This window comes from Coregonus lavaretus (genome assembly GCF_964263955.1).
Source record: "Coregonus lavaretus genome assembly, chromosome: 37".
NCBI classification, from domain to species: Eukaryota; Metazoa; Chordata; class Actinopteri; order Salmoniformes; family Salmonidae; genus Coregonus; species Coregonus lavaretus.
In genome coordinates, this window is record NC_140024.1 from 22,064,510 (window position 1) to 22,089,995 (window position 25,486).

General features: G+C 45.3%; 1 protein-coding gene across 6 annotated transcripts in view; it reads right to left on the reverse strand.

Moving 5' to 3' along the window:
* Positions 1-25,486, reverse strand: part of LOC311111201 (chromodomain-helicase-DNA-binding protein 9-like) — a 109,414-nt gene that overhangs the window by 43,334 nt on the left and 40,594 nt on the right. For all 6 annotated transcript variants that reach the window (XM_084153906.1, XM_084153905.1, XM_084153904.1 and 3 more), the window contains 8 exons: positions 6,957-7,068; positions 5,226-5,375; positions 4,685-4,753; positions 3,753-3,808; positions 3,163-3,280; positions 2,832-2,918; positions 1,268-1,402; positions 1,020-1,141 (listed from right to left, as the gene is read on the reverse strand). In XM_084153906.1, the coding sequence (XP_084010032.1) occupies positions 1,020-1,141; positions 1,268-1,402; positions 2,832-2,918; positions 3,163-3,280; positions 3,753-3,808; positions 4,685-4,753; positions 5,226-5,375; positions 6,957-7,068 (849 nt within the window). The remainder of the gene's footprint in view (positions 1-1,019; positions 1,142-1,267; positions 1,403-2,831; positions 2,919-3,162; positions 3,281-3,752; positions 3,809-4,684; positions 4,754-5,225; positions 5,376-6,956; positions 7,069-25,486) is intronic.

Here is a 25,486-nt window from a genome sequence, read left to right on the forward strand (position 1 = left end):
TGCAGTGTTTTCCAGTACTGTTTTGCATGTTTATGCTGTTATTAACCACTAGGGTTGGGCAGTATTTTCATACCTTCATACCGTTCCTGTACCATACCAAGGTATATGGTATTACTGGCAGTGCACAAAAGGGGCACTATTTATTTCCAAACGTAAAATATATACATACACACACACACATACATACACACACGGTGCCACATTGAAAGTCACTGAGCTCTTCAGTACGGGCCATTTTACTGCCAATGTTTGTCTCTGGAGATTGCATGGCGGTGTGCTACATTTTATACACCTGTCAGCAACGGCAAAAAATGAAGCAGTAGGGATCTTGATTGTCTCTGCTGTAACCAAGAAGTGTGATCTTGCAAGCTAGCCACTTAGCTAGCAAGTTAGCAAACCAAATGCATAGCTGGCGCCCTGAGCAGGAGATCATTTATTTGGTTAATCTTAGATCGTTAACTTATAGTTATAAGTAGTGGCGTAGCACTCACCCCTCTGAGCTTTAGGGCGCCCCAAACCCCCCCAAAAACAAAACAAAACAAAAATCATACCGTTGGTATTTCTAAATACCCCGGTATACGGTATATACCATATATACGGCATACCGTCCAAACCTATTAACCACATTCTCCACAGGTTTTGAATCCTAAACCAAGCTAGAAATCAGCAGGCTCTGAGCAAGCGTCTCCCTGTCTCTGTGCTCCGGTACAGACATGCTGTCAGCTCGCTGCTTCACTAGCTTCTCTTCTGCACTACTTAGCAATCTGACAGTCCAGCCCTTGTCTCTCTGGCTGGGATACAGTATGCTACAACCAGAGGATCTGAAGTCTGGAATAACCCTGTGTTTCTGACTCGTCAGAATCTGCTCAGGGCAGTAGAACACTGTGTGTGTCTGTGTTTGTGTTTGCACATGCATACAGCTACAGTGTGTGTGTGTGTGTATGTGTGTGTGTATCTGTGCACGTGCGTAGAAACGTGTGTGTGTGTGTGTGCGCGCAGCCTTGGGGGACCCTACTGACCTGTTGTACCAGTTGAAGAGGAGCCAGTTGACTCCCTCCAGCTGGTAGTCCCTGAGGACGTTACTGTTCATGTACTCCCTCGACTGATCCCTCTTCTTCCACAGGCTGGCTGGGGGACGCTCCTGGGGGGGTAGAGAATGTTAGAGGAGGAGAAGGAAAGAGAGATGAGAAAAGAGAACAGAAAAGGAGAGAAAAGAAGAGAAGAGAGAGGAAGAGAAGAGAAAGGAGGTTGAATAAAGGTGGCTTACCGTCCTCCGGGAGTCTGGCCTTGCTGCCTGCAGCTGCTCAAACTCCTCTATTTTACTCTGGTCCACATCCCCCTTCAGTTCCCACGTACTGTCTTCATAGGGCAGAGAGCACCACTTAACCAGGTAGTACACCACCTGTTGGGGGAAGAGGGATGGAGAGAGGGGGGGGAGGGAGGGGGAGGGAGGGAGAAAGAAAGAGAGAGAGAAAGATATGATGTGAGTTAAAACAACACACACTTCTACTCAATACAACACATATCAAATGTAACTTCACACTGTTCACTGTATGTATGTCATTGTGTCAGTAAGGGGAAAACACTGCATGAAACCTTCTTTAATCGTCAGTTAACACAGACACACACACACTCTATCTCCCTCCCTCTCATAAATACACACCACTCTCTCTCTCCCACAAACACACATACTGCTCCTAACTTTTAAAACGTTAGGCACCAAACTGAATTTAAGGAGCACCAGAAATAAATAGATTTTTGAACCGTTTAGGCTAGGGACAAGCCATTTTCTTTGCCGTAAAGCTGCAAGCATGCCTGTCGCGAAGCGGTGCTCCATTATCCCTCTCTGACACTCAGAGGCTGCATGACAGTGAACTTGCAAAGTCTGATCAGACTGGCCTGTGCTCTTGGTTATAACAGGAGATTAAATTACACAATGTACCAAATTTGCTCGCTCTGCGCGCTGCTCCAATGTAACAAATGTACAAATCTAACAACAGAAGTCTCATCACAGTCTCCATCCCCGCTCGCCATCACGGCTAAATTCTATTCCAAAACCTGATGGAGGAATAGATGCGTATGGCCAGGCTCTGTCGTAGCCGGCCGCGACCGGGAGACCCATGGGGCGTCGCACAATTGGCCCAGCATCGTCCAGGGTAGGGGAGGGAATGACCGGCAGTGATGTAGTTCAGTTGGTAGAGCATGGCGTTTGCAACGCCAGGGTTGTGGGTTCGATTCCCACGGGGGGCCAGTATGAATTTTTTAAAATAAAAAGATAATGTAAGTCGCTCTGGATAAGAGCGTCTGCTAAATGACTAAAAATGTAAAATGTAAATGTATGAAGATGGGACGGAGAGAAGCAGGTGAGTGGGGGCTGGTAGGGGATGAGGCTGATTACAGCTGCCACATGATCTGTGCATGAAAGTGAAGTGGATATTATTGGACCTGCGCATGCAAGAGACTAGTGGCAGATGCTTAAATTCAACTGGCGCCAGCAGGTTCTTTAGATCGGTAGGGCTGAACAATTTGGTAGTATCATATGAAACGGTACTACGGTATTCTAAAATGTTGGTATTACCGTGGTACCGGTACACCAAGCAACACTAGTAGCTACACCATCAGCTAAAGTAAGAGAGACAACAACCATAATATACATGTATGGAACGACCCCATGCTTTACAATAGTATCTTCTACAAATGGGGAGATGAGACACACTCAAGGACATACACACACACACAATGTACACACACTCAGTCTCTCTCTCTCTTTCCAACAAAAGGCAGGCTAATCATCTCTCATTTGTTGTGAATGAGAGCCCCCCCCCTCTTACCTCTCCTGTGTCCTTGTCTTCACAATAGGACACCTCCAGTACTCTGTCTACCTCCACATAGTCAGGGTTAAAGGGATCCTCCTCCATCTGAAAACACACAGGAAGCCATAGTCAGACAAACAAAACCACCTTCAGGTCATCTGGAGTCTGGGGGGAAAGAAACACACTGTATGACTGTATGGGTGGGTAGCATGAACATATCAAGGCCTAAAGCACACTACATAGATGCATGCAAACACGCCTGCGCAAAACAGGCAAACACACACACACCGGCATGCGTGCACACACACAAACGCACACGAACACACAAACTGCTGTGAAAGGGTCTTACATCTGCAAAGAAGTGGGCCCTCTGTGCCTGTTTAATCTTGAAACGTTTGATCTTCTGCTGAATCCTCTTGTCTTTCTCCAGCTGCTGCTCTGTGGCCCACTCACAGTGGAGGTAGGAGCTGAGAGAGACAGAGAGGGGGACAACACACAGAGTCAGGAACGCACAAGAACACACACACACACACACACACACACACGTTTAATACAAACTTCAAATAAACCTTGGATGTCTTTTATGACATTCTTAGAGCATGTCGTAAATCTTTCAAATGGATATATGTTTGCTTTATGTTTACATGTTCCATGTGTGCCATTTTGTACATTTTACATTTGTATAGGATTTACAATCTACTACACATCAAATTAGTCTTCACTTCAGACTGACCTGGATTTGGTTCTACTGAAACTACAATGAGGTCACATGTGAGCTCAGTCAAAGGCATCTCAAAGTGGTAGTACAAGGACTAGTAATGACAAGCTGCGTCTTACATCGCTCTGTTTAACATGCTGTATTTGGCTTTTTCGGTTGAATACAAACATTTTAAAATGTGCATGCAATTATCTTAATTGGAATGAAAAATAATGCCTTACTAGTTTTTGTATTTTACAAAGAACTCCTCCACTTCTACGATAACTCCTGGAGCGACCTAGAAGAGGAACCAATATTATAGACTGAAAGCGCTTCATACACTGAGTGTACAAAACATTAAGAACAGAATATCAGGTGCCACCAACCTTTGTTTGAGACTGGTTATGATTTCAGTTCAAATCACCAAAACATGCTTGTCCAATCATTATGTATCTGTACGGTACTGTATATTAGAGAACGCATACTGTACTGTATCTATACTGAGTGTACAAAACATTAGGAACATCTGCTCTTTCCAGGACATAGACTGACCAGGTGAATCCAGGTGAAAGCTACAATCCCTTATTGATGTTACTTGTTAAATCCACTTCAATCAGTATAGATGAAGGGGAGGAGACAGGTTAAAGGAGGATTTTTAAGCCTTGAGACACTTGAGACATTGATTGTGTATGTGTGCCATTCAGAGGGAGAAAGGGAAAGACAAAATATCGAAGTGCCTTTGAACAGGGTATGGTAGTAGGTGCCAGGCGCTCCAGTTTGTGTCAAGAACTGCAACGCTGCTGGGTTTTTCACGCTCAACAGTTTCCCGTGTGTCAAGAATGGTCCACCACCCAAAGGACATCCAGCCAACTTGACACAACTGTGGGAAGCATTTGAGTCAACATGGGCCAGCATCCCTGTGGAACGCTTTCGACACCTTGTAGAGTCCATGCCTCTACGAATTGAGACTGTTCTGAGGGCAAAAAAGGGGGGGTGCAATATAAAGAAGGTGTTCTTAATGTTTTGTACACTCAGAGTATAGTAGGAATTGAATTCAATCAAACCCGCATTGCAGAAGGTAAGTAGATGTACTACTGCAAACTAAGATACTATAGTACTACAAAGAGAGGTTCGACTGAATGTGGCACTAAAGATGATATGATTGTAATCCTACCTCGTTCTTGATTATTCGAGATGACATGATCTTGTCAACAACAGCAGCATCCTCCTCACTGGGGTTTTCCTGCAGCAATGACAAGGTGCAAACAAAACACTTTAACAGCTCCATGTACAACCTTCATACACCACACACCCGTTTCATGTATTTTCAATGTAAAACCAGAATACAGTATGGCCTTTAGATGCATTGTCCTGCTATAACACACACATTAGACTAGATAGAGCAATGATAGAGCAATGAAGAATGTAGCCTTGAGATGTATTGATACTGTAGAACCTATCAGTCTTACAGTGTTTCCCAACTCCAGTCCTCCAGTACCCCAAACAGTACACATTGCTGTTGTAGCCCAAGACACCTGATTCTACTCATTGAGGGATTGACGACTAGCTGACAAGTTGAATCAGGTGTGTTTGTCTGGGGCTACAACAAAAATGTGTACTGTTGGGGGGTACTGGAGGACTGGAGTTGGGGACCACTGGTCTAGAACATCTGAATGTTATTGATTGATGCCTAGGCCAGGCCAGTATCTCCTCACCACAAACAGCTGCTGTGCGCGCTCTTTGCGTGCTGCAGCAGTGCTGGTCTTCTTGGCTTTAGCCATGACCTTCACCTCCTCATCAGAAACCCTGGCCTCTCCCTCCTCTGCATACTTCTTCCTCTTCACCTGGCGGTTCGACCGACGAGTCTACAGGGGGGTGAGGGAAAGAGGTTTAGCATTACGGAGGTTCTGTATTATACAAATCAGAACAGCCAAAATATCAGTTCAACTCATTTCCTATGTTTTATTGGGTTAATATGCAGGCAGCCATCGAAGGCATTCCTGTCTATTCTCAATAGTGCGTGTGTCTCTGTGTTGTATGCACTCCGCAGCAATATGTATGACATTCAAGCGTGCTTAGTGTTTATTATTAGGCAAACACATCAGAGAAACCCTGTTAATGACAGCCACAGTTTAATGAGATACTAAATACCATTCAGTTGAAACTAATAACGTGTCTGTGGATGAGAATTACCCAGGCTGACCATAAAAGACTTGGGCCTGCCAGGCTGTGGTCCCTCCTTCCCTGCCTGTCAGGCTACCTCCCAGGCTGAGTGGTCCCTCCTTCCCTGCCTGTCAGGCTACCTCCCAGGCTGAGTGGTCCCTCCTTCCCTGCCTGTCAGGCTACCTCCCAGGCTGAGTGGTCCCTCCTTCCCTGCCTGTCAGGCTGCCTCCCAGGCTGAGTGGTCCCTCCTTCCCTGCCTGTCAGGCTGCCTCCCAGGCTGAGTGGTCCCTCCTTCCCTGCCTGTCAGGCTACCTCCCAGGCTGAGTGGTCCCTCCTTCCCTGCCTGTCAGGCTGCCTCCCAGGCTGAGTGGTCCCTCCTTCCCTGCCTGTCAGGCTGCCTCCCAGGCTGAGGGGTCCCCTGTGGTGATGATGCTGTAGCTGATCTCAGAGCTGTCTGTCTACTAACGCCACCACTTATAGTGCCACAGACAGGACAGGGCCATCATTCTAAATGACATCTTCAGACAGCTCTAATTAAGACTGGGGGGGGGGGGGGGGGGGGGGGGGGTAATGAGGATAATTATACCCACACATGGGCAGGGAAGGGGGGGGATAATCCCCTATGACACAGGCAGGGGGAGAGAGTGGAGTTAGGTGAGAGAGTCTTTCATCCCCACTCACAGAATACTCTGTCAACTGGAACAGAGCAGATCATCCACCTCAACACCAGTGTCTATGGATAAGGACTGTCCTCATGGTATAGAATAGGCCTACCCCTAGATAATCCTCAACTCTACCAATGACACCAGTAAAATGACACTGGAGCTATTAGTTCTTGAGTTGGTCAGGCCCTGAACTCACTCTGAACCATCCGGTGTACTTTGACCCCATATCACAGCTGTGACACCTGCATTCCACTCAGCAATAGCAGCAGCAGCATGGCCAACGAGAGAGCCCAAGGACTCTCCATGGCTTTAACTATCACAACAACACTGTCATAAGAACCAGTCTATATGACATGAGTCTCTCAACATAAGGGCCTGCGTTCTGCAGGCGGAGGAAATGGCCTCTCCAAAACAATAATAAAATAAATAAATAAATATAGTTATCTACCCCTGCCTTAAACATCACAAACACACTATCATAAGAGTTCTGCAGCCTTAAAGAGCCTGCATACTGTAGCCTTGGAGACAGGGGGAAGGACTCCATGCCTTTAACAATCACAATACCACAGTCATAAGGCTTTTGCGTGCTGCAGCTTGGAGCCTGGGGGAGGGACTCACCGAGTCATCGTCTTTCGAGGATCTTCGAGGCGGAGGTTCTTCATCAGACCCCTCCTCTGATGACTCTGTCTTCCTCTTCTTCTTTATCCCTCCAAATTTAATGACGATTTTCCTGAAATAAAGGATAATAGGACAAACATTAAGTATCAACGTCCGTTAAACGAGAGGAAAAATAGGAAAACCAGGACTTCATTTTCTCCTCTTTCCTTCTGCTTTGTCTCATTGAAACTGTCTCTGAATAATGAATTAACGATAATATAAAGATTGTCCTTGTTGTGCTAAATAAATGACCTCACGAGTATGTGTGATGCCGTGCGGTGTAGTACAGTACAGTACAGTACATGCTGTCTTATTCACTGCATCTTTTAAAGGCAAAAAATAATGATTACCCAAATAATTATAATTAAGTAAGCCTAGTTATTCTATTTCACTGTTATTACCAGTCCAGCTCTGTTTATTTTGTCTCACTTAAAATGAATGATTTAGTTGTTTCCATGGTTGCTTAATGCCTTATTAAATGCACTTTAATAACCTTGAAACAAATAGTGACCGATTCTAGTAGGCTGCTCTACATTTAAATGATAGCACATCAAAACACACATTTTCATGGGAAGCAACCATGCAGTTAGCTGTTAGCACATATAGGCCATTAGCACAATATTCTAAATAAATACCTTAGCATATTGAATGACCTAATGACCTCAGTAAGGGATTATTACATAACAAATATCCAATAATATAATCATGTCCCTCTTGGTTATTGTGTGAGAATAAGCTTCTAATATGTCCATGACTGTGGTGAGTCAATATCTCATCATGTGCAGAATGCAGAGACATTTTTCAGGGAGAAAAATATGTATTGTGTGTGTAGTCTGTGTGTTTGTGTGTGTGTGTCCGTGTGTCTGCAGACAGGGAAGATATGAACCAGTAAACTGATACAATAGATCTCTGCTATGTACAGTTTGAGAGAAAGACACAAATACTCTCTCTCTCTCTCCCCCTCTCCCTCCTGTGTGCGTCTGCCTGCCTGCTTGTCTGTCTGTCTGTCCGCCCCAGCCTGATGTCTTCTTATCAACATATAAGACTGGACTTCCACTGCTCCATTTGCCAAGCTCTTTATTGGATCAAAACAGAGATATAGATAGTGACTGAGCCTCCTCCCTTCTCCGTCTCTAGCTCTCTGTCTTGCCACATATTATCCATTATACTGACCAGATCCTCAAGTGGCCACTCTAACACTGAAAATAAATGTCTTCAAAAATGGAAGGCAGTCAGGAGGAGGCAAGATCAGGTGGGACCATTCTAGCCAATGAGAGGGCAGATACGCGTGTGAACAACAGGCAAAACTCTGATAGTGTTTTTTCTCAAAGATGCCGCGATGTCCTACTAATATCATTAGACTCGTAAAAACCTAAGCATTAAGAAACTTCTATTAGATCAAATAAGCCACATGTAGCAAATAAGCCATTACATTTTTTGTGAACTAAATTCGACACTCTCATTGACCTCCATACAAAAATTCCTCTCTTGTTGATCGTTTTATTTGTTTTATGCCACCTGCTGGAAAATACCGATTTTAGGCTCAGTTATCCCTCTCGCTTCTTCCGTTCTGGTCTCACTCTCTTTCTCTCTCTCTCACCCCCTCTCTCAGTCTCCGCCTCTTCCCGCCTACCTCTCTCTTGCTCTTGTCCCTCCTCCCTCGCTCTCTCTTCCAATCCCTCCCTCCATCCCTCTCCACTTTTATGATTCAACTAGCTACACAAAGAGCCAGTCCAGATTCCAAATCCCCATGCAGACAGACAGAGACTAGCATGGCTGGATCGAACAGGCTAATACTGTAGATGCGGTAAAGAGGTCAATTGAACTCAATTGCCATGGAAACGAGTGGGGGAAAGGGCCGTGGGGGAAAGATCCCGAGTCTCCTCATTAAATGTATGAAAAATTAGCATAGATTTAGGTTATTGTTTATAAGTGTATTGCACACTATATTGAGGTAAAAATCAGAGTACAACGCTTATATGGATGTCAACCCCAACACATGTTCATGTCATCGTCACCAATCAACTGCATTACAGTTAAAAATGACTTTGACTACCACCACTGATTTCTGTATGCCAGCTATGCTAACCAGCTTATACGAGCGGGAGTTAGCATTTAACAGTCACTTCTTTTAAACCTGAAAAGGGACAATTTATAAATGTTGTGCAGCAAAAACAGCGAAATATATCAAAATCGGACTTAAGTAACCACATTGTGGGCCTGTTACAATACATAACTCATGACGGATTTGAGAAATATCCACTTTGTTAGATAGGATTTGTTGAATGTGCGCCAATCTGGTCAATGGAATGGAGCTGATGAAGCGTGAGGGAGAGGAGGTAAAGAGAGGTGACGCTCTAGCAGGGGCTGTGCTGTGTGTGTAGGCTACTGAGAGTGTGAGCGAGTGACACGGGAACAGGGAGGTAGGAGGAAGAGACGAGAGACAGCAACCAACCAAGCAGACTCACACTATAGTAGACTAATAGCTGCCATAGCTAGGTTATTTATCATCTAATATGATTATGTAGTACCTGTCTTGACTGCATAAACTAGTTAAGCTAGCTAGCTAGGCTAATTGAGAATGCATGCGCTTTCTCGTCCTGCACAGTTAAACAACAACAACTCCATTCAGAATATAAAGTAGCAGCTTACCTGTTGGCTCTTGGTCATTGTAGCCTATCCTTCTCCTTCTCCTTTTAATTCCATCATTTTAATTATATCTTCCATTGATTAAATATCTCCTAACACGGAGGCTCTATGGCTGTAGCCTATTGCAGCTTTGATGACTTATGATTGGCCAACAACAACAGCAAGCTACACATGCCACTCTCGTGAAAAGCAAAGAGCAGCAGCATAAATTATACAATTGCTCTCTCCCTACTGCAGCAGTTGCGTTCGGATATGTATGGGTCCTTCCGTACAAGTCAGTTAAAATTATACATATACGAGACCCGTGACAATCATATCAGAATTCTGGATCCCGACCCTTTTAGGTCCCGGATCGGGTCTCAGGTATTCGGGTACAAGTGGATCCGTGAAGACCTCTACTGTGAAATCCTCAGCCTAGACATGTACTGTATACGTCTGTATATGTCAGTATTGTACAGGCCTATGTCTGTTCTCTTGTATCTGAAGATGGAGAGAGAGGAGACAGAGGAATCCTCCATTCAGATCAGGTTCAGAGAGGTTTGGTGTAAAGTGCTCTAAACGCCCTACATAGCCTGAGATCAGACACACAGAGATATTACAACAGCTCCCTCCCTCCCTCCCTCCCTCCCGGGGCCGTACTCCTGTCTTCTCTCTGTGTGTGCTCCTGATCATTCCTCCCTCATTCCCTCTGTCATGCACATTATCTCTCACCTTGTCTTCCTCCTCCCTTCTCCCCTCTCTGTTCTCTCTCACAGCAACCGGAACAGAAGCTCTCTAGCTCTGTCTGATATGCTCCAAAACACGGCAACGCTCACACGAGCAGACACGGAGTAAGTAGATTCCTTCTCACACAACACCAACCACTCTGAAACAGGCACTCACGCATACACACGTACACAGAGCTAACTACAGTGCCCTCCGTAATTATTGGGAAGCATTTTTTCTTATTTTGGATCTATACACCAACAGCTTGGATTTGTAATCAAACAATGACTATGAGGTTAAAGTGCAGACTGTCAGCTTTAATTTGAGGGTATTTTCATCCATATCGGGCGAACCGTTTAGAAATTACAGCATTTTTGTACGTAGTCCCCCCATTTTAGGGGAACAAAAGTATTGGGACAAATTCACTTATGTGTATTAAAGTAGTAAAAAGTTAAGTATTTGGTCCCATATTCATAGCAGGCAATGACTACATCAAGCTTATGACTCTAGAAACTTGTTGGATGCATTTGCTGTTTGTTTTGGTTGTGTTTCAGATTATTTTGTGCCCAATAGATATGAATAGTAAATAATGTATTGTGTCATTTTGGAGTCTTTTATTCTAAATAAGAATAGAATATGTTTCTAAACACTTCTACATTAATGTGGTTGCTACCATGATTACGGATAATCCTGAATGAATCCTGAATAATGATGAGTGGGAAAGTTACAGATGCACAAATATCATACCCCCCCCAAAACAACACTAACCTCCCCTGGTATTGTAATGGTGAGAGGTTCACATGTCTTGGGGATATGATATTTGTACGTCTAACTTTCTCACTTTCTACTACTTTAATACACATATAAGTGAATTTGTCCCAGTACTTTTGGTCCCCTAAAATGGGGGGACTATGTAAAAAAAGTGCTGTAATTTCTAAAACGGTTCACCCGATATGGATGAAAATACCCTCAAATTAAAGCTGACAGTCTGCACTTCAACCTCGCTGTCATTGTTCGATATCAAATCCAAACTTTGAGTATAGAGCCAAAAGAAGAAGAAATGCTTCACTGTCCCAATAATTACGCAGGGCGATGTATGTGCTGTGACAGTGCTAGCCTGTCTCTAGTTAAGTACAGTGGAGCTGAAGCTGTGATTCTCACACAGACACAGAAACACTGAAGGGGCGAATGAAGGTGCCACACCAACAGCCAGCCAGGAAAACCAGTCAGCCAGTCAGCCAGCCAAACACAGCCAGCCAGTCATTCAACCAGCCAGTCATTCATCCTCCCTAGTGCTTACAGCCATTACCACAGCCAGAGTCTAGCCTGTCTCAGTCACACTAAGCTGGCCTCGGCCTCACACACTGGTCCTCGACCACACGCTAGGCTAGGTCTAGGATACACTATCCCCTCTGAACATTTTCCACTAAATCAGGACTGATATTGGCTCTGGTGGTTTAGATGGAGCCAAAGCGAGAGAGAGCGTGCTAGAGAGAAGGCACAAAACATACACACACAGTTATTATACAAATAACCACGCATTTATGTGCACACACACACACTGTGGTCTGTAGGAGGCTGAGCGTTTCTCCCACAGTCTGTCAATACTAGAGCTCTCACGGTCTCCTTGAACATGTTGTGTTGTTGTTGGGACTTAGGCTATCTTTCTCACTTTACTCCTCCTCCTCCAGATTATATTACACTTCCATAATCCTATCCACAATGACACTTTGGGGTTGCCTGGCAACAAGCCCCAGGGAGTATAGTTGGCAACGTGGGCGGTGGATGTGACATCACTTCCTGTGAGTGGCAAAGGAGCGAATGCTCTACTCTGCTACGCAATGAGCAGCTGCGGAGAATGTCATACGACAACAAGACTGCTCTAATATCAACCAGCAGCTAGAGTCCAGTCCAGGAAATATGGACAGAACAGAATGTTCTCCCACACACAGGCAGGACTGAAATACTGAAATAGAGAAATATAGCAGTTTCACATCTTATCATTAGACAGTAGGCCATACTATATTCTCTCCTATAGACGTGTTGGTTGTTTAGCAACAAAACCGACGCATGCACAACTATGGGGCAAAACAGACAGGGTTGGCTTAGATTGCTGACAAAATGTAAACTATATTTAATTTCCAATGTTTATTGAAAACATAAATACATTGGCACGAAGAGCACTCGGGCTCCCGAGTGGAGCAGCGTTCTAAGGCACTGCATCTCAGTGCTAGAGGCATCACTACAGACCCTGGTTCGATCCCGGGCTGTATCACATCCGGCCATGATTGGGAGTCCGGGTTTGGCCGGTGTAGGCCGTCATTGTAAATAAGAATTTGTTCTTAACTGACTTGCCTAGTTAAATACAAATTAATAAACTTGTTGTCTCTCAAATACATCGTTACAGATGTTGGTTAGCTAGCTAGGTAATTTTAGACATATTTGCATTGTAATGAAATCAGTCAAAACGCCTCAAAACAAGACATGGTATCAAGAACAAGATGAAACTAGCTGAAACGAGTCACCTCCGATTCCCCACATGGCAGTTTCTTGTCATTGTTGCTAGCTATCTGGCCATCCAGAATCCCAACAGCTCACAGACGTCTGTCCCATTGAAGCGTGCACATGGTTTTCGTGACGTTGTGAGCTAACCCATCTATAGCAAGACACACTTGCTTTATCTATACCTAACGAGGCCATTACAAGGCTATCAAACCATGCTGCTGACTGTCAATGGTGTAATGGACTATAGTAAAACATCCCCCTTCAAACCACCATATCTGACATGTAAGCCAACAGGATTACTAAACTGTGAAATTAGTGACACTTCTTCAGTTTATTTTACTGTGAAATCATACTTGAGAGAGAGGGAGGAAGCATCCTATGGGTTGGCAGCTGTGATGTGCGTCAGTGTTGTTGGAATGTGTACGGAGGTTCAGCAAGCCCTCAGAGAGCAAGACAGAGAGCATGATGGGATGGGAGGATGAGGCGGAAAGGAGGAGGAGTAGGGAGGAGGAGGCGTGACGCAGACACACACGTAGAACTCATCCCACATCACACAGGCTTTACAGCCTCAGAACCCAACTGAGACCACAGACTGGCTTTATACAGGCCCACCCACAGTTTACTACTAATACCACCACTACTGATGTTTCATAGGTATTATAGTTGATACATACACAGAGACGCACCAACACACGCACATAGAGCAAATAACAGACCAATAGCACTATCCCTGTAAACCACACAGGCACAGATCAGGCACAACATACTTAAGTTAACTACAGGGGTGCAAGCTCTCTTGTCTTTCATCTCTACATGTCCTTCTCCTCTCAAGTCCACATGTCCCCCGTGTGGTAGGTGAGTTAGGCCTACACTCCTGCAGACAGGCTAGATAGTCTGATGGAGTGTTACAGTGATTCACAGAGAGAGCTGTAATTCTAGTTCTGGCAGTAGCCCCGTTTGGCTCCCATGAGCAGATCCTCATCCTGCCTGGTGCCTAACAACCCAGCATTCTCCTCTCCTCTCCATGCTCAGCCCCCCAGCACTGCCCTGCCCTAGTTGGCACACCACCCACCATTCTCTGTGTGTGTGGAGGGAGAACAGAGTGTGGCAGCATTTTGTAGGCCGAGGGCACACTGACATGTTCCAGGGTCCCGTGAGGAGTGGGGATTGAGAACTTGGGACAGACCAGCCTACACAAGGTGCCAGTGATACCCCCAAGTTCACTGTAGCCAGGGCCGTAACTACATATGAGGACACCGAGGTCCTCAACATGTAAAGTGTTGGTCCCATGTTTCATGAGCTGAAATAAAAGATCCCAGAAATATTCCATACGCACAAAAAGGGTTTAATTCCCTGTTAGTGAGCATTTCTCCTATGCCAAGATAATCCATCCACCAGACAGGTGTGGCATATCAAGAAGCTGATTAAACAGCATGATCATTACACAGGTGCACCTTGTGCTGGGGACAATAAAATGCCACAGATGTCTGAAGTTGAGTGAGTGTGCAATTGGCATGCTGACTGCAGGAATGTCCACCAGAGCTGTTGCCAGAGAACTTAATGTTAATTTCTCCACCATAAGACGCCACCAACGTTGTTTTAGAGAATTTGGCAGTACGTCCAACCAGCCTCACAACAGCAGACCACGTGTAACCACACCACCCCAGGACCTCCACATCCTGCTTCTTCACCTGCGGGATCGTCTGAGACCAGCCACCTGGACAGCTGATGAAACTATGGGTTTGCACAACCAAATCATTTCTGCACAAACTGTTATTAACCATCTCAGGGAAGCTCATCTGCGTGCTCGTCGTCATCATCAGGGTCTTGACCTGACTGCAGTTTGGCGTTGTAACCGACTTCAGTGGGCAAATGCTCACCTTTGATGGCCACTGGCACGCTGGAGAAGTGTGCTCTTCATGGATGAATCCCGGTTTCAACTGTACCGGGCAGATGACAGACATCGTGTATGGCGACGTGTGGGCGATGTCAATGTTGTGGGCGATGTCAACGTTGTGAACAGAGTGCCCATTGTGGTGGTAGGGTTATGGTTTGGGCAGGCATAAGCTACGGACAACGAACACAATTGCAATTTTCAATGGCAATTTGAATGCACAGAGATAAGATCCTGAGTCCCATTGTTGTGCCATTCATCTGCTGCCATCACCTCATGTTTCAGCATTATAATGCACGGCCCCATGTCTCAAGGATCTGTACACAATTCCTGGTAGCTGAAAATGTCCCAGTTCTCATCAGACATGTCACCCATTGAGCATGTTTGGGATGCTCTGGATCGACGTGTACGACAGCGTATTCTAGTTCCCGCCAATATCCAGCAACTTCGGACAGCCATTGAAGAGGAGTCGGACAACATTTCACAGGCCACAATCAACAGTCAAATGTTGATCACACCAGATACTGACTGGTTTTCTGATCTACGCCCCTACGTTTTTTTTATGGTATCTGTGATCTCCACATGGCCTATCTTCCCTATAGGCCTACATGAAAATACAATCATAATGCAAACAATACAGTTCTAAAAATGTCATATGTTTTCGTTTATATAGATGGTTGATCGTCTTATCTCGATCGCCCACTGGAGTTTATAGTTTAACCATTACCCAGCTTTATTTTTACCACTACATCACTGATATTAATACAGAATCGTAAGTAATATTCTAATAATTCATCTGAACGTGATAATACGATAATCTGTGCGCTCCATTGATGTCTGTTTGTACTGCGCTTGATTAGTAATGCCTAGGAATAGAAATGTCAACGCTACGTCATTTGAGAAAAGAGATGTATGTAAAGGGTTGATGATTTTATGCAATTCATCATTACAACTGACTGAACAGTCGCTGATGCTACATGTCAGTGTGAATCATTTCTCATATTTCCCCCCTTTCAGGGGTATAATATTACAATTGTATAGCTAAAAGGCTACATGTTTGTAGATCGACTGAGGTAAATGAACCTACAGCAGCGGCTGGAGCGTGTAGAACGTGTGTTGTGTGTGTGTTGCGTGTGTGTGTGTAACACAGTGGAACCTATCCTGAGGGGATTACACTGACAGTGGTGTGGTGCTGCTGGCCCTGAGCTGCCTGGGCTCCGTGAGAAAATACCCCTCCTTATGAATGGGTCTGTAAACTGCCCCCCCCCCCCAGGGATCTGCACAAGGGATTTATGCTTCAGTCTGCAGGCTGTCGACTTATGAGCTCACACACACACTAACATATTGACAAAACACACACACGCACAAACAAAAGCAATCACACACCAATATTCGCACACACAGACAGAAAGAAGCAAAAACACTGGCACGGTATCTGCGCTCACACACCCGCAAACACAAACACAACCCCCCCCCCCCCCACACACACACACTCACACACACAAAGGATTACAAAAATACTTAATTAAGAAAACAGCTTTGGGATTTTCTAATCAGAGTGTGAGTGAATAGGATTAGATAGGAAGACTATGCTGTGTGGCAGGCAGGCATGGAGATATGAACCCAAACCTCTTTACACTGACTCTACTGTAGTCTATAGGCCTACCCTAAACCCCCATTTTATATTGTGTAATTGAACTCGCTTGCACCATTTTGTTAGATCTTTCACAGTAGACAACAGTGTAGTATCAGCACATTCAGATCACGCCTGCTGCTCTGCACACACACACACAGGGAGGAAGCTTTCTGCTAACAGCCCCCAGCATGTTAGGAAGAAACCAAAATATTTAGGAGAATGTCCTAGTGAGAGAGGGAGGAGGAGGAGGATAGGAATAAAGAGGCAGGGTGCTTTACTGTAATGTTTTCATCTCCTGATGAGGTTGTTTTTCAGCAGGTAGGTAGCTATAAAAACACTATGCAATTTCAGAAAGCAGTGTGTGATCAGCCAACCCTGACTTCTAGCTGTAACCCCCTCGGGAGCATTTGATTTGAGGCTTTCCCCTCCATATCCTCCATCCCCCTATCCTCCATCCCCTCCCTCCCCTCCATCCCTCCATCCCCTGCCTACCCTCCCTCTCCTCCCTACCCTCCCTACCCTCCCTCCCTTCCCTACCCTCCCTACGCTCCCTCCCCTCCCTACCCTCCCTCCCCTCCATCCCCTCCCTACCCTCCATCCCCTCCCTCCCCTCCCTACCCTCCATCCCCTCCATCACCTCCCTCCCCTCCATCACCTCCCTCCCCTCCCTACCCTCCCTACCCTCCATCCCCTCCCTCCCCTCCATCCCCTCCCTACCCTCCATCCCCTCCCTCCCCTCCCTACCCTCCATCCCCTCCCTACCCTCCATCCCCTCCCTACCCTCCATCCCCTCCCTCCCCTCCATCCCCTCCCTACCCTCCATCCCCTCCCTCCCCTCCCTACCCTCCATCCCCTCCCTACCCTCCATCACCTCCCTCCCCTCCCTCCCCTCCCTACCCTCCATCCCCTCCCTACCCTCCATCCCCTCCCTCCCCTCCCTACCCTCCATCCCCTCCCTACCCTCCATCACCTCCCTCCCCTCCCTACCCTCCCTCCCCTCCCTACCCTCCCTCCCCTCCCTACCCTCCATCCCCTCCCTACCCTCCCTACCCTCCCTCCCCTCCCTCCCTCCCCTCCCTCCCCTCCATCCCCTCCCTCCCCTCCCTCCCCTCCCTACCCTCCCTCCCCTCCCTACCCTCCATCCCCTCCCTCCCCTCCCTACCCTCCCTCCATCCCCTCCCTACCCTCCCTCCCCTCCATCCCCTCCCTACCCTCCATCCCCTCCCTCCCCTCCCTACCCTCCCTCCCCTCCATCCCCTCCCTACCCTCCCTCCCCCCCTCCCATCCATCCCCTCCCTACTATCCATCTCCTCATTTACATGCAAAAAATATATACTTGAGAAATACTGCACCAAACATCTTAGTTAGATGTAAAATTATGCCACTAAGATCTCCTCTGCAAAAACGTCTAAATTAATGACCGATTTTTTGAGTTATCTTAGATTAATTCTGACTATTTGAGGAAGTGTATACGGCGTCTCAAAATGGACAAACATTACTATTGCAGTTTTTTCTTGTTTTTCAAGCGAAGGTCTTTTAAGGGAGTATGTGAGCACACTCGTCATTTCGCCTAGTTTGCCGAGTTCAGCTAGACGCCAGCCGAACCGAAGCATGCTGACACCTTAACAATCATTGTGCTGGGGTGGTCTTACAGACACAGGCTGCTCCCCCACTGTAGGCTCCTACAGCCAGCCTGATAATACTATTAGCTCAGTCCCAACCCCCCACTCAGACAGGCATGCTGGTCACGTGGCAGAGAAACATGCAGGCACATATGCATGCATGCACACACACACACACACACACACACACGGTCCCACACAATCACGTACATACACCCTTATATTATCCTGTATAACTACCATTTAAACCCCCCCCCCATAGCAGAGGCAGGAGTAATGACTGCTGCGGAAGGTTAGCGCCTCTGCAGCGGTGCGGGTGCTGACAGGGAGAAGGCTGAGCGTTAATATTATATGAGAAGACCCTGGGAGGGCGGCACACACACACACACACACACACACTTTGGTTCCTCCGCCTGCATGAAACCTCCCCAGAGCACCATGTACTCCTGCTGTCTTCATTACCCTACACAACCATTATCCCTCACATTGTACTGCACCGCACCTCACACACAGACTGCACTGGCACACACATGTACACTGGCCACATTGGCACACAGCGACAACAGAAAGCACAAACACAAACTCAACACATAAAATATAGGCATACAGGTACATAGCCACGACGACAGAACAGAGGACACAAACATACAAACACATGCTATGCTACTGTACCAGCCCACTCAAAGCAAGGAAAACATCCTTCCATATAGACACACTGTAGAACAACAGTCTCCAACACACACACATTAACAAAAGGTGTAGGTCTTTGCGAGAGGGCTAGGTCATAGGAAAACATCCTCTTCTCCCTCTGCATTGAGACAATATCCCTACAGTGACCATCCCTCCCTATAGCGGACAGAGTCCATGCCTGGTTTTCTAGTGAATGGCCTGGCCCTGGGGTGCCAGACCCTCTCTGCACTTCCTGCTCTGGACAGATCTCCACAGGCACCACTGTAAATCAGACACCAGGAGAGGAAGGCTTTGTGACTGGCTCATAGGATCACTAGCACAATCCTACAAGTCAGAGTGGAGACTGAGGAACTCTGGGATGGATAAACCTGTACTGAAGGAACCTCAACCTGAGTTCATTCTTTAGATGCAGACATGTCTAAACGTGTTTTCTATTTAGCAACATTATGTACAGGCCAAAGCACTTAACTATAATGAATTTAGGCTAAGGTATGTAAGAGAAGACCCTGGATGTTAAAAGAAAGAGTAAGGAGCCGTTCATTCCATTCGTTCTCAGATTCCATTAGTTCATTGGTCCGTTTGGTTCAGTGAATTGTACTGTGAAAGGTAAAACAGTTTTCCTCAACATGAATTAGGCCTACTTTGATCTTTCAAAATGGCTGGAATGTATGAAGCAAGCTTCATGAAAGAAGCATTGAAACAATAGTGGAAAGACTAGGTTTAATTTTGTGTTTAGCCTAGTTTCAGAAATCAGACCTTTGCTTTACAAATTCTACATCGTGTAAAAATAGGTTAGGTTACATACAATAGCACATCATATAAAGTAAGGCTAGGGCATACTACTAACTTAGTGATGTTAGTAATAATCTCAGACATGACATAGAAATAACACCTTTCATAATGAGAATGGGGAAAAGTACAAATAAATAGGCCTAAGTCAACTTCCAGAGGTACAACAAAGACTGTGGGTTTAAATGCTAATACTGTAGCTTGACTGCCTTGGTACATTTTGGAGAAAATGTACAGGGACTTGCAAAAGTATTCATCCCCTTGGCGTTTTTCCTATTTTGTTGCATTACAACCTGTAATTTAAATTGATTTTTATTTGGATTTCATGTAATGGACAAATTGGTGAAGTGAAATAAAAAGAATAACTTTCTAAAAAATACAGCACGGAAAAGTGGTGCGTGCATTGGTATTCACCCCCTTTGCTATGAAGCCCTTAAATAAGATCTGGTGCAATCAATTACCTTCAGAAGTCACACAATTAGTTAAATAAAGTCCACCTGTGTGCAATCTAAGTGTCACATGATCTCAGTATATATATACACTTGTTCTGAAAGGCCCCAGAGTCTGCAACATCACTAAGCAAGGGGCACCACCAAGCAAGCGGCACCAGGAAGACCAAGAAGCTCTCCAAACAGGTCAGGGACAAAGTTGTGGAGAAGTACAGATCAGGGTTATAAAAAAATATCCAAAACTTTGAACATCCCACAGAGCACCATTAAATCCATTATAAAAAAATTGATAGAATATGGCACCACAACAAACCTGCCAAGAGAGGGCCGCCCACCAAAACTCACGGACCAGGCAAGGAGAGTATTAATCAGAGAGGCAACAAAGACACCAAAGATAACCCTGAAGGAGCTGCAAAGCTCCACAGCTTTACAAATTCTATCAAGTGGCCTACCTTATTTCTCAGAATGAGAAAGAGTTGACAATTCCTTATATAATTGTATTTTATGCTTATTGCACATTTGATAAAACACAGACTAGACAGCTAGTATACAGTGGGGGAAAAAAAGTATTTAGTCAGCCACCAATTGTGCAAGTTCTCCCACTTAAAAAGATGAGAGAGGCCTGTAATTTTCATCATAGGTACACGTCAACTATGACAGACAAAATGAGATTTTTTTTCTCCAGAAAATCACATTGTAGGATTTGTAATGAATTTATTTGCAAATTATGGTGGAAAATAAGTATTTGGTCAATAACAAAAGTTTCTCAATACTTTGTTATATACCCTTTGTTGGCAAAGACACAGGTCAAACGTTTTCTGTAAGTCTTCACAAGGTTTTCACTCACTGTTGCTGGTATTTTGGCCCATTCCTCCATGCAGATCTCCTCTAGAGCAGTGATGTTTTGGGGCTGTCGCTGGGCAACACGGACTTTCAACTCCCTCCAAAGATTTTCTATGGGGTTGAGATCTGGAGACTGGCTAGGCCACTCCAGGACCTTGAAATACTTCTTACGAAGCCACTCCTTCGTTGCCCGGGCAGTGTGTTTGGGATCATTGTCATGCTGAAAGACCCAGCCACGTTTCATCTTCAATGCCCTTGCTGATGGAAGGAGGTTTTCACTCAAAATCTCACGATACATGGCCCCATTCATTCTTTCCTTTACACGGATCAGTCGTCCTGGTCCCTTTGCAGAAAAACAGCCCCAAAGCATGATGTTTCCACCCCCATGCTTCACAGTAGGTATGGTGTTCTTTGGATGCAACTCAGCATTCTTTGTCCTCCAAACACGACGAGTTGAGTTTTTACCAAAAAGTTCTATTTTGGTTTCATCTGACCATATGACATTCTCCCAATCCTCTTCTGGATCATCCAAATGCACTCTAGCAATCTTCAGACGGGCCTGGACATGTACTGGCTTAAGCAGGGGGACACGTCTGGCACTGCAGGATTTGAGTCCCTGGCGGCGTAGTGTGTTACTGATGGTAGGCTTTGTTACTTTGGTCCCAGCTCTCTGCAGGTCATTCACTAGGTCCCCCCGTGTGGTTCTGGGATTTTTGCTCACCGTTCTTGTGATCATTTTGACCCCACGGGGTGAGATCTTGCGTGGAGCCCCAGATCGAGGGAGATTATCAGTGGTCTTGTATGTCTTCCATTTCCTAATAATTGCTCCCACAGTAGATTTCTTCAAACCATGCTGCTTACCTATTGCAGATTCAGTCTTCCCAGCCTGGTGCAGGTCTACAATTTTGTTTCTGGTGTCCTTTGACAGCTCTTTGGTCTTGGCCATAGTGGAGTTTGGAGTGTGACTGTTTGAGGTTGTGGACAGGTGTCTTTTATACTGATAACAAGTTCAAACAGGTGCCATTAATACAGGTAACGAGTGGAGGACAGAGGAGCCTCTTAAAGAAGAAGTTACAGGTCTGTGAGAGCCAGAAATCTTGCTTGTTTGTAGGTGACCAAATACTTATTTTCCACCATAATTTGCAAATAAATTCATAAAAAATCCTACAATGTGATTTTCTGGAGAAAGAAAATCTCAATTTGTCTGTCATAGTTGACGTGTACCTATGATGAAAATTACAGGGCTCTCTCATCTTTTTAAGTGGGAGAACTTGCACAATTGGTGGCTGACTAAATACTTTTTTTCCCCACTGTATACTAGCTGTCTAGTCTGTGTTTTATCAAATGTGCAATAAGCATAAAATACAATTATATAAGGAATTGTCAACTCGTTCTCATTCTGAGAAATAAGGTAGGCCACTTGATTTCAACATCTGAAAAAAGTGGACAGGCTAACATGCTTTTCAAAAAGTTGGAGACAGACAGAAGGGTGTGTTCATAACAATTCATAACAATTCACTAACACGTGGACTTGAGAGATTGTTGATGAGACTCGTGAAACGCCCATAAGCTTGAATAGAAATGGAGATATGATTTTTAGGCCATATCGCCCAGCCCTAAACTAAGGTCCCTGGGACTGAACACCTCCCTCTGCAACTGGATCCTGGACTTCCTGACGGGCTGCCCCCATGTGGTGAGGGTAGGCAACAACACATCCGCCATGCTGACCCTCAACACGGGTCCCCTCAGGGGTGCGTGCTTTGTCCCCTCCTGTACTCCCTGTTCACCCACAACTGCATGACCGCGCACGACTCCAACAACATCATTAAGTTCGCAGATGACACGACTACTGGCCTGATCACCGATGACGATGAGACAGCTTATAAGGAGGAGATCAGAGACCTGGCAGTGTGGTACCAGGACAACAACCTCTTCCCCAACGTGGGCAAGACAAAGGAGCTTATCGTGGACTACAGGAAACTTAGGGCCGAACACGCCCCCATTCACATCGACAGGGCTGTAGTGGAGTGGGTCGAGAGCTTCAAGTTCCTCTATGTCCACATCTCTAAGGACCTATCATGGTCCAAACACACCAACACTGTTGTGAAGAGGGCACGACAATGCCTCTTCCCCCTCAGGAGGCTGAAAAAGGTTGGCATGGGACCTCAGATCCTCAAAAAGTTCTACAGCTGCACCACTGAGAGTATCTTGACTGGCTGCATCACCTCTAGGTATGGCAACTGCTTGGCATCAGACCGCAAGGCGCTACAGAGGGTAGTGCGTACAGCCTAGTACATCACTGGGGCCGTACGTGTCAGAGGAAGAACCTAAAAATTGTCAAAGACCCAGCCACCGAAGTTCTGTTCTCTCTGCTACAGCACGGCAAACGGTAGTGGAGCGCTAAGTCTGTGACCAAAACGTTCTTGAACAGCTTCTACCCCCAAGCCATAAGACTGCTAAATAGTTCACCTAATAGCTACCCGGACTATCTGCATTAACCCTTTTTGCACTAACTCTTTTTGACTCTATGCACACACACTGGAATCTACCCACACACTCACACTGACACTCCAACACATACAGTACACATGAACAGCACATTGTCGCCACACAAACAATTACACACTCATCACAGTCGCTGCTGCTACTGTCTATTATCTATCCTGTTGCCTAGTCCCTTTACCCCTACCTATATGTACCCTTGCACAGACTCGGTACTGGTACCCCATGTATATAGCCAAGCTATAATTGCTCATAGTGTATTTATTCATTATTATATATGTATTTTTATTCTGCATTGTTGGGAAGGGCCAGTATGTAAGCATTTCACTGTTAGTCTACACCTCTTGTTTAAAATTTGATTACATTTTGATTTGATTTGTTGTTTATGTTGATCAATCAAAGCCGCAAATAGGCTCAATGTGTAGCAAGTGGAGTGAGTTCACTAATGCAATGCAAGATGGAATAAAAATGACAGAATTAAAAGTTAGCAAAATGGGAAGTAGTAGGCTACAACGAGCAACCAACAGGTATGTAGGCTGTTGTTTTATCTGAATGGGGTTGAGGAGAAAGCGCAGCATGTGGCCTCAACTAGCCCAGCTAGCTAGTTTCTCTAGACTACTCCAGTCAAGACAGGCACTGTTATTGGGATGATAAATGACATTGTGCCTGCTACAAGTTAGCTAGTCTTGGCTGTAACCAAGTTGGCGCCTTGACGTCTCTTTTTTTCCCTCCGTCTGCTAACTCCCATCTCACACACACCGCCCCCTCCGCAGCTGCAGCAATAGAGCGCCAGCCTCTCTCCCTCGCGCAGCAGTGCTCAGGTTAAAAACTTAAGTAAAATAAATATACAGTACCAGTCAAAAGTTTGGACACACATACTCATTCAAGGGTTTTCTTTATTTTTACTCTTGGCATTCTCTCAACCAGCTTCATGAGGTAGTCACCTGGAATGCATTTCAATTAACAGGTGTGCCTTGTTAAAAGTTAACTTGTGGAATTTATTTCCTTCTTAATGCGTTTGAGCCAATCACTTGTGTTGTGACAAGGTAGGGGTGGTATACAGAAGATAGCCCTATTTGGTAAAAGACCAAGTCCATATATATTACAGCTAAAATAAGCAAAGAGAAATGACATTACTTTAAGACATGAAGGTCAATCCATCTGGAAAATGTCTAGAACTTTTAAAGTTTCTTCAAGTGCAGTCACAAAAACCATCAAGCGCTATGATGAAACTGGCTCTCATCAGGACCGCCACAGGAAAGGAAGACCCAGAGTTACCTCTGCTGCAGAGGATAAGTTCATTAGAGTTAACTGCACCTCAGATAGCAGCCCAAATAAATGCTTCACAGAGTTCAAGTAGCAGACACATCTCAACATCAACTGTTCAGAGGAGACTGCGTGAATCAGGCCTTCATGGTCGAATTGCTGCAAAGAAAGCACTACTAAAGGACACCAATAAGTGACTTGCTTGGGCCAAGAAACACGAGCAATGGACATTAGACCGGTGGAAATCTGTCCTTTGGTCTGATGAATCCAAATTGGAGATTTTGGGTTCCAACCGCTGTGTCTTTGTAAGACGCAGAGTAGGATGATCTCTGCATGTGTGGTTCCTACCGTGAAGCATGGAGGAGGAGGTGTGATGGTGTGGGGGTGCTTTGCTGGTGACACTGTCAGTGATTTATTTAGAATTCAAGGCACACTTAACCAGCATGGCTACCACAGCATTCTGCAGCGATACGCCATCCCATCTGGTTTGCGCTTAGTGGGACTATCATTTTTTTTTCAACAGGACAATGACCCAACACACCTCCAGGCTGTGTAAGGGCTATTTGACCAAGAAGGAGAGTGATGATGCTGCATCAGATGACCTGGCCTCCACAATCACCAGACCTCAACCCAATTGAGATGGTTTGGGATGAGTTGGATGGCAGAGTGAAGGAAAAGGAGCCAACAAGTGCTCTGCATATGTGGGAACTCCTTCAAGACTGTTGGAAAAGCATTCCAGGTGAAGCTGGTTGAGAGAATGCCAAGAGTGTACAAAGCTGTCATTAAGGCAAAGGGTCGCTACTTTGAAGAATCTAAAATATATTTTGATTTATTTAACAGTTTTTTGTTTACTACATGATTCCATATGTGTTATTTAATAGTTTTGATGTCTTCACTATTTTTCTACAATGTAGAAAATAGTAAAAATAAAGAAAAACCCT